We start from the raw sequence: 10,452 nt of genomic DNA, 5'->3' as shown, positions 1-10,452 counted from the left end.
CGTAGAAAACTTTCCGGTGAGTACAGAATAAGCACTTATTATTCCACACACTTTCAAGAAACTAACGTTTTACGTAGATAATTTTAAACGCTCCTGACCCCTTCTAGTTTAACGAGGCGTCAACTTCTAAAACTGTGAACTCAGCGTTGAACAAAACGTTGATAGGCGATTTTTTCATTCTTCAAGCACGTCTTAATTGAAGGGTCTAGTGTGTTTCGAGCAGATGTGAAGAATAAACACACAAGAAAAATAAATAACCAAAACACGAGTTTGTTAAAATTATCCACTATTTGTTGTTTTTCTGCAATTGTTTCATTAAAAATGTGTATCCAATACAATATATTTTACTCGTAATGTTCGATAATTGAATCAGCAACCTACGTAAACATATGCAAACGTGCACCGAATGTCCTGTGCTGCTTTTCCCGGGGGTTAAGGGCTGCAAACGGATGTCGATTTCGTTTTGTTTGTTTTTGCTGTAAGACTTATCTCGATTTTTTCTTCTGATTTCTGACACAAATGGCACACCCACACACACTGAGAGGAGACACGCTCACTCGTGCATTCAAATGTATCCTTGTAATTTTCATTGTATTGCCTCGGATAGTATCAAATTGTCGTGGCTCCTTTTTTTCTGGATTTGCTTAATGTATTACGTACTTTTTTAAATGTAATTTTCTTGTTATTCTGATCTATTTTTCTTCAACGTTTCGTGCACGAGTATGTGTGCGTGTGTGTGTTGGCCAGGTCAGCAAATTTGTTGGATTAATGTGCAGAAACGTGTCAGTGCCGGCCGGCATACATATTGAAATACTTATTTCGCTTTTGTTTGTTGCTGCTAGCGTGTTTGCGATGAGCAGGAAGAAGATTACGACCGGTGAAGCCATATTGGTTTTTGATTGCTTTATAATAGCTGCTGGAAGTATTGGTTAAGAACCACAGAGCACAAAACGTGTTGCAGGCAGAAACAGAAACTCAGTGCCATTTTTTTTCATTTTCAATTCCACTTTCATCTCTTACTGTTCCTGGATATAAACGTGTATGAGAACGAAATTAAAACATGCTTCATCCAAATTTCCACCGTATCAGAATAATTATGTTTAGCTAACGCGCTGTGTCAAAGTTTCGCTTTGACAATTACATTTTCAATTTTACTATTGAGTAAATTCGCACTAGACTTTTTGACCGGTTTGTGTTGTGATTTCTTTTCTCTCCGCACCGTTGTGCTTTATGGCTGCTGTTGTTTCCGTTTCCCTATGTTGTTTTTCAACCAGCTCGATTGTTTGTTTATTTTTGCTTGACCGTCTTCAATTTTGTCTTAAGTTTTGTCTTTAGTACCATACTTGATTTATTTTTTACGTTCTTTCTATTACACATTCCGGTATGCATTCTAACGTTTTGTGTTTAGTTCATTTTCAGAAATGCTTAACATAGTTTACACGTAACGCTCCGTCGTTTTACACGCTTTCGCTCGTTGCTCTATTATTTACTAAATTATTGTGAATTGTATATCACGCGCTTTCTTTTGCAAATGTCATGGGTTTTTGGGTGCATATTTGTGTTCGGGTTTGTTTTCTGTCAAACTCTTTTGTTTTTGTTTTGATTTTTTGCGCTCATTGTTAGTGCACAAACCAAAATAATGGATGTTGTTCGAATTTTGGAGCTTCATTATCTTATTTTCAACTTTTGTTGCAGGTTGTGAATTATTTTTTTCTTTTTTTCCTCTATTTAGCTCGCACCCTCACCAAGGTTTAGCGTATTGTTTGTGTGTGTGTTTTTTTAATGTTTTGTTTTATTTATTTGTTCGTTTTTTTGTTTGTTTGTTAGGTTATAGAAAACATTCATGCAATATTACCCTAGGACTTTGTTCCGAAGAACTGGTACTTGCTTCGGCATCATCTATATGCGGCTCCTCTTTCATCTTTTTCTCTGCCATACACACGGTTTCACAGTTTTCCTTCCTCAGTTATTTCCGGTTACGACGTAATGCATTGCTATTTTATAAGGGTCCTATGTTATGTTATAAGTTGCTGTTCGTATAAGGGTTTTGGTTTGATGTATACGTAATACGCGTAATGAGTAATGAGTGTAATTTGCTTTCCGTTTGCAGTTGTATATGTGTGGTTTGTAGGTTGTTTGTTCTTATTTGCTTACTTGTTTGGCTTTCCGATCTGCGTTGTCTGGGCACCTCCACTCTAGTGTTTGGTTTACGATAATGTTATGTTTTTCGTTTCGTACATAAACGTTAGTTGAAAATGTACTAGGGATGTATAGACGATAATAAAATACTCGTTTGTGTGTGTTTTTGTTGTTGTTGTTGTTGTTGTTTGTCTCGTGAGTCGGTTTCCCGTACACAGTAGACAGGTTAACTTACAAATTTGTTTCTGTGCGTGTCTTTGCTTTTGTTTAATTAGATACAATTGCTTATAGGTTATTAGTTCAACTGATAGGATAGTGTTTTTTTAGTATTCTTCACACGCTCTCTCCTTTTCTCCATCTATTCGCTAACTTCGAACAACATGACAGATATATAAAAAGAACAAAACCAATCATCCTTGCTCGTTACCATTATTAACATCGGAAACAAAGCTCTTTCTTGTTATGTCCCGTGGAGACACAACATATTTCTTCTTGTCCTCTATTCCTCCTACCGGCCACAAGTTGCCGTTTTGCTAATAATGCCATCGGTGCCAAGGGCGTCACAGAAAACAAGACACACACACACATTAAATAGTCTTTTGCTTTTTTTTTGTTTTGTTATTGTTATCCAACTTATCGGTTTAAACACGACGTTTTTTTTTGTTAGTTAGTTTTGTTTTATAGAAATTGCAGTTGACTAGCTTTTACTCGTTTCTTCCATTTACCCTCAATGTGGGTACAGCTCCACAACATTGAAGAGTTACAGGGGAAAAGGGAAATCCTGCTATTTTTCGCGAAACACGTATTGCCTTTTGGTTTAGCCTATCGCTTTTTCGCTCTGTCTCGCTCTCCAGTTTTCTTGCACTTTCTTTAATTAAACGTGCCAACATTCGAATAGTTATAGTTTTGCTACTCTCCTTATAGATGTATCCCCATTTCTTCCTTCCGTTGGATCGTACTTTAACGAATAGGTAATATTGAGCTACTTAAAGATTATTCGATATAAAAAAATTAACAGTCAACGACCTTGGCAAATTGCTTCCCCTTTTAATACTCTGATTGAAGCATTGTTGTCCTCTTCATTCATCTCTCTTTCTCTTCCCTCCTTTTTCACTCTACCTCTCTCTCTCCTCTTTATTCCTTTCTCTCTCTCTCTTTCTCTCTCTCTCTCTCCTCTTTATTCCTTTCTCTATTTAACTATCTCTCTCTTACTCGTATGAGCTACATATTGGCGTTTCGGCAGAGTGTTATACCAATTTGACGACTGTCCTTTGTCGTTAGTGGTTGATTAGCAAACCTGCAGACGCTATTTTCCGCCAAGCTGTACAACAAACACTACATGTGTATGTGCGATCGTGTAACTGTGTAAAGTGTAGGGTTAATGCTGTTGGATGAACATGTGTGTGGCTGCTGCTGCTTATGACGGTAAAAGTTCCTTTCTTATTGTTTGCTATAATGGTTGTGCAGCGTTTCTTAACTTATTCTGCTTCTCCCTCCCCTCTCTCTCTTTCTCTCTCTCTCTCTCCCTCTCTCTCTTTCTCTTTATCTGTCTATCTCTTTCTCTCTCTTGCTCTATTTATTTCTTTTTTATCTTTTTCATGTTTTCCGGATCTCTCTCATCTTCTCTCTATCTGTCACATAAAACAAGTACAAGAATTGCTTCAATTCGACGGTAAGCAACGTTTGGGCAGGCAGCACACTGTCTAGCAGCAACGAGATGGCGAATACTATTGCTTCCCCAATTACCCGCATGTTGGTTATTGCAATTAAACTATAAGGTAGTATCTACAGAAACTTAACGTATGGCTGGCGCAACGCTGATGTGTATTGGCTATTGTGGTACCAGTGTTGACCGGCTTTCATTCGTTATCTCTCTCTTCCTCTCTCTTCCCCCCCCCCCCCCCCTCTCTCTCTCTCTCTCTCTCTCTCTCTCTCTCTCTCTCTCTCTCTCTTTCTTTCTATCTCTCTTTCTCTCTCTCACTCGCTCTCTTTCTCTTTCTCTCTCTCTCTCTCTCTCGCTCTATATTTCTCTTCGTCGCTCTCTTACTTATGTCTTCCTTACTGGCAATTAATGGGGTAAACGATGTCTAGGCAACTATTTAACGAACCTGACAAAATGCATTACGATTGTTGATTTTTTCCTTCTTCTTGCTTTTCTATGGTTGCGGGAACCGTGCCTCACCGCGAGTGTGAACTAGACAGATTGCACCTTATATACTTATCAGGCACTGGACCGATGACTATCTGTCCGAAATAGCGAAGTAGTTGAACGTGGGCCTGCCATCCGATGAAGTGCTGTTTGATCGAGGATTGTGCGGACGGGTATATGACTCACCCTAAAAAATGAACTATTGCTGAAAGGGAGGGTACCGCATTCGAGACCACTCTCGAGCCGGAAGCGCGGCCAACAGCGCTTCTTCGTTTCAGCCATGCCACATTGTGCACTTGGAGGTTACAGTTGTATGTGTTCTATGCGTGTCTGTATGTGTGTGTGTGTGTGTGTGTGTGTGTGTGTGTGTGTGTGTGTGTGTGTGTGTGTGTGTGTGTGTGTGTGTGTGTGTGTGTGTGTGTGTGTGTGTGTGTGTGTGTGTGCATTTGTGTGGTTGTTGGATGCTTGCCCCTATCCTTTACTTGCCACGGTAGATCTCGATGATGCGGTCCTGATCGACGTACTCGAAGATGTGCGGCGCATCCATCAGTATACCGACCGTACCGGCCGTGGTGACGATGAAGAAAATGTAAAGCTGCAACCGATCGATCACCATCGCGACGTACTTCCAATCCTCCCGTGTCTGCATCGAGATCGAGAGAAAAGTCAAGCTATCAGTAGGCTTCTAGTTCTTGCAAAAATAATGCGATCCTCCCACATTCCCCTCCCACCTACCTGTATGTACAGATCTTCGTTGCGCAGATGCTCGGCTATGAACTCGACTGCCTCGGTCGCCTTGCTAGCCTCGGGCGACAGCAAGATTGAGTCAGAGCTTTCGCTCTCCCGGCGGCAGCTATCCGCGCCGATCCCGAGATCGCCACTGTTCAGCTTCCGGTTCATCTTGCAGTTCGGATGGTGCAGATCGGACAGCTCCATCACCTCCATCTTCGACTGCTTCGCGCCGAGCGCACTAATGTGCTTCGGTATCTCGGCGGGCGATCCATACGACGGGTGGGTGTGCGGCTGCGGCGGCACGCTCATGCCCGGCATCTCCATCATCCAGCGCAGGCGCGTCTTGCGCGGGCGCTTCATCAGCAGCATCGCGGGCAGATAGTGCAGAAAGACGGACCGGATCCACATCGGCATCCGGTGCGTGCGCGGACCGCGGAAGTTCCAGTTGATGATGATCACCGTCACCAGGATCGAGACCGTGTTCATGATAAAGGTGAACAGCAGATACTTGGCGATCAGTGGCAGCACCAGCGAGGTGGGTGGCAAAATTTTCGAAACCAGCAACAGAAACACAACCAGTGACAGGAGAATGCTGATGCCGAGCGTCACCTTTTCACCCGCCTCGGCAGGCAGGTAGAAGACGAGCACGCACAAGAACGAGATCAGCACGGTGGGCAGTATCAAGTTGACCGTGTAGAAGAGTGTCTTGCGCCGGATAATGATGTAAAATGTGATGTCCGTCTCGGTCGGATTGCCCTCGTACACGTTGAGGTAGGCGGGCACTTCGATAATGTCCCACGTTCCCGACTTCCAGTAGTCGGACAGGTCGACGAAGTTCTTGTTGTTGTAGAGGGCTAGCGACACCTGATCACCGTTGAACGTCCACGAACCGAACTTCATGATGCAGGTCTGCTGGTCGAACGGGAAGTAGGTGACGTCGATCGTGCAGGAGCTTTGATAGATGGCGGGCGGTACCCACAGTACCTCACCGTTCGGGTAGATCAGCACGTTTGATTTGTAGCGCACCTCGTAGTTACCATCGGCACTATCGGGAAAGGTTAAAGGGAGAAAGGAGAGTGTTCTGTTAACTTGTATGTTTGAGGATTGGCAGCGGTGCACCGGGCGTGCAGTGATCGTACTTGTTGAACAGCACAATGTCCGGCTTCCAGACCTTGTCTGGGGGCAGCCGCAGTACCCCGATGCCGCCGTAATCAGCCTCGTCCCATTGCAGCTGATAGTCGCTCCACACCAACCGCAACCACACGTTCGATTTCATAATCTGATTCTTCTCGTTCTGGATGGAAGATATAAGAGACAGATAGTCAGACTGGAGGTCAGTTTGAAGGAGTCCGTTTGCAGTTGCCATTACATACCACGTTAATCAGCTGCACGAAGGCGAGTCCGAACCGCACGTCCACCTTCTGTGTCATGTTTTGTACCGGGCGAATGAGCTTGTTGTAACCGCGAAACAGGTCACGCACCAGCCGTTCCTCGTCCTCCGAACATGACCCTGGTTGTCGCGTGGATGCATTTGTTACAAGACACAAGGGTGGTGAAAATATGGGTTAGTTTGATGGAGCATCGCAACAAAGAAGTTGTACGTCTGGAGAAGGCAGACACACCTTTGGGACCCCTAAGCTTCGTGTCAAACTTACCCATCCCTAGATACTGCTGCAGCGCTAACAGCACCGACAGGATTAGCACACTCGGACGCATCTTGCCCGCAATGTGATACCCGTTTCTTCCGATTACTGCACAACGTCACGCCACGTCACGAGGGCCAACGCCTCACCGCTCGTGTGCTGCTGTACCCCAGCGCCTCAACTTTCCAACGAGTTACTGGCGTGCCAGAGCAGCTAGCAGTACCTTCTACACACTGCAGCACCACCTCCACCAGGTGTTTCACACGCTCTGGAACGACGACGAGGACGACTACGGCTAATCGCGGAAAGGATCGCCGTGCGACATAACCGAATCGTACCAGGTATCGCACTAACACGCGAGTGCGTGTGCACTCCCGAACGTGCACGAGTGTGTGTGACGTTGGAGAGAGAGAGATAGAAGTGTGGATGTGGTGGGATGGGTTGGGTTGGGGTAAGGAAAATACCACAGCGAGGAAACGCCTTTCCTCACCCACTGCCAGTAGAGATGGATGGGAAGAGGGAGATGAAGGAAAGGCACCTACGCGGTGTACTTTACTCAGTTAGCTGGACATGGCGTGATGAATGGGGGGCAGATTCACATACACACACATGCACGCACTGTCACTCACCGACAAATCCCTCTTTTGTGTTCACGGTATCACGTTATCGCGAATTGCTGTGAATTTCCTCTAAACTGCGGGGCACTCCTTTATCTGTGAACGAAACACTGCCGCCACTACCACATATACGCGTGCGGCAAACACACGCGTATACACACACACACACCTTCAGTGCTGCAGATCCTTGCGTGCTGCGTGCGTGCTGGTAGAGTGGTAGTAGTGTGCTAGCACGCTCGCTCTCGCTACTGCCGCCTGTAAAATTTGTTGTGGTTTTGTTTTTTTTTACAAGAACAAGAGAACACGGGTAGCTTTAGTGCAATCGAGCAACGCGCAAACTGTGGTGCAAATAATAGTTTATCGATTTCCTTAACACCACAAACACACAAACACACCTCCGTGTGTACGTATTGCGTTCGTGTGCGTCCGCGTGTGTGTTTGTGGGTTAAAGTTTACACATGAGAATGCGCGAGACGTTTTGGAGGATTTTGGGGATGTGATAGACGAGGAGCAAATGAGTAAGAGAGAGAGAGAGAGAAAGAAAGAGAGGGAGAGATGGAGAAAGGAAGGAAAAGGAGAGAGGAAGAGAGCACACAACTTACCGCGGGCCGTCGTCCAGTTGGGGCGATGATTTTGGGGCAAGGCTACCCTGTATGGCAGAGCTGCTGCCGCTGTTGCTGATAACAACGCAAGCTGCTGACTGCTAACCATGCCATGGTAGTGCGAGGCCGCCTTATGGGGTTTTCGGATGAGTTCGTGGATCATTCGTCTCCCTCCATCCCTGCTCACTTGGCAAGAGAGCGCGCATCCTCGGTGGAGATGGGCGCATGTCAGTTGGAATTCTCGGGCGGAAACTAGAGCATCTCGCTCGGGATGCTGGAAACTCGCTCGCCCCGAATGTCCTTCGTATAAGCATGCGCATGCGCTGCAGATTGGGTGTCGGATATATTCTGTTCACCTCTCGGTAGTGTACACGCTGGATTTATCTTGCTCCAACTCTCTTTCCTTCTTTCTTTCGCTTTCCGTCTCTTTCTGATCGCCGAACAGGTGGACCATTCTTATCTGATGTGAGAGTTTTGTTGTTGTTGGTGTGCTCAGCATACTCTCGCAGCATCCAACAAAAAAAAAAAAAGAGAACAAAAAACCCCTCAAGAACCGTAGCCTATCCTTCCTTCCTTACCGGTCGAGGGTTTGATTGAAAAGCGAGTTATTTATTCTACCTCCTTGGCTTGGTGGGGTGAAATTTTCCCAATGCCACAGAGAAAGGACACCACTCCCTGGGGCAGTGTCCAATCGTTTACTATCGGAATGCCGCTTTGGTCGATAATCACCAATGTAAGCAAAATGCAGACACACAAAATGCAAGAATGTTTAAACGCTTAGCCCAAGGGTAGATGGTTGCCGCAAGAAAGATCGCCTGGATGGCTATGTATGAAGACAATTTTCATGAACCGCAACAAAAAAATCACCATTTTACTATCTGAACGAAAATTAAAAGAAAAAAAAGGTAACATGTAGACGTCAATGATTCGTCATACGAGTTGAACTTAACAACACGCCTGTCATGGGTTCAAGCCCCGAATAGACCGTGTCCCCATATCGTAGGACTGACTATCCTGCTATGGTAATAAATAAGTCACTCAAAGCCAAACCCACTAGAGCTATAGGCCCAGTGGCGGATCTAACGGTAGGCGGATTAGGCGGTGGCCTGGGGCCCCGCCGATTTAGGGGTAGATCGCCATTCTATAGTATGCCGTATGAAGTATAAGTATAAGCGACAAGGGCCCCCGGTAGGGTGGCCGTTGGGGCCCCGAGGCTGGCGAGACTTGCACCCCTCCCCCCCCCCCCCCCGTCAGCAAAAATTTTATAACCTGTGACTGATGATCGAAGGGGCCCCTGACGGTGTACTGTTCAACATTCCAACAGCAAGTTTAGTGCCACTCAGTGGATTTTCTCAATAAATGGCACCGCATGGCAAGCAAATATCGACACATGGACGATTTTTGTTTTCTGATTTATTATCGAATTGTCAGCTTTGTGTTTTTGGTTTTAAATCTCCAGAAGTAACATACAATTTTGTCTTATGTTTGTGTTTGGTATAATGTTTGCGCGCATGTTGCTTATTTGCTTTCATTGTTTTAAATCGTCTTCCTTCACGCTGGGTTTCAATATTTATGGCTTTCTCGCCTAGTTACCACATTCAATAGCTTTTCTTGCAATCGATTGAATGGATGTTCGTGTATGCTTTGAATACTGATATTGTTTTGCTGGATTCTGTTTCTGTTTTCTATCAGCTCTAGTTCTCTTTAGATCTCCTCACATCAATATTTGAATGTTTGTTTTTTTTTGCAGTAAGTTAATTGTCTGTTGCACGATTATTTTATATTAAATCATCCTCTTCCTGCTCTCCCACTTCGCCCAGTTCATCCTATCCAACAGTCGGTTATACCGGAGGTTGGGCTATGGCAAACATACTATGCTTTCATTGGCGAAAGGGTATCGGACAAATAGGAAGAGTAAAATGAACATAAATGACATTTATTCGAAGAAAAACGGGAAGTAACGTATTCACATTGGAAACGTGTATCTGTCTTAAACAGCAAGGGTTCTGCTCTTGTTGACCCTTTCCAGAAATATGTAGTTCCTATCGAAGACGAACAGTGCACCCGTAGATAAAGCAGTAATGACACAAATTCACATATAATACGACACTGACGTATAATGGGATGCCTGGAAGCCACATTTTATGTGGAACCAATAACGGTGTGGTATTTCGGTACCGTGGAATCAGCTGCTAGTCCATTACCGTTGCTTATACTATTCAATCAATTAGTTATATTATATATCTGTTCTTTTAAATATTAAGATATTCTCCACCAGTTTGTATGAAAATTGGGCTGGAAAATAGTCTGCTACGGCTACTGTTTTGACTCGATGACTCGTTTTTCGTTTTATTTTTGCTTTTTCTGTGCATCCTTGGAGGGATTGCTCAACTGGCTTACCCATTCCCGCCTGATTATTTTTCATATGTTTGTGGACGACATTAGTTTAATGATGTACTAGGATGGTGGGAACAGTGGGAACTCATGGGTTGGGACAAATGGGAATATGAGCCGGCGATTTAAAAATGTCGATAATGATGATAGGAGTATGCCATGGCAAGGACCATGCT

The 10,452-nt window shown here is 44.6% G+C and overlaps 1 protein-coding gene across 1 annotated transcript; it reads right to left on the bottom strand.

Annotated features, from left to right (window-relative positions):
• Positions 1 to 1,703: 1,703 nt before the first annotated feature.
• LOC120953433 (acetylcholine receptor subunit beta-like 1) lies at positions 1,704 to 8,170 on the bottom strand. The gene is made up of 6 exons (XM_040373347.2): positions 7,883 to 8,170; positions 6,676 to 7,535; positions 6,394 to 6,530; positions 6,160 to 6,314; positions 5,024 to 6,065; positions 1,704 to 4,931 (listed from the first exon to the last, which is right to left on the bottom strand). Exons 2-6 carry the CDS (start codon positions 6,734 to 6,736, stop codon positions 4,767 to 4,769), a joined length of 1,560 nt encoding a protein of 519 aa, XP_040229281.1. The 5' UTR covers positions 6,737 to 7,535; positions 7,883 to 8,170; the 3' UTR covers positions 1,704 to 4,766.
• Positions 8,171 to 10,452: the final 2,282 nt, after the last annotated feature.

Source organism: Anopheles coluzzii, chromosome X (assembly GCF_943734685.1).
Source record: "Anopheles coluzzii chromosome X, AcolN3, whole genome shotgun sequence".
NCBI lineage: Eukaryota > Metazoa > Arthropoda > Insecta > Diptera > Culicidae > Anopheles > Anopheles coluzzii.
Note: the sequence above shows the minus strand (reverse complement) of the source record. Positions and strands in the feature narration are given on the sequence as shown.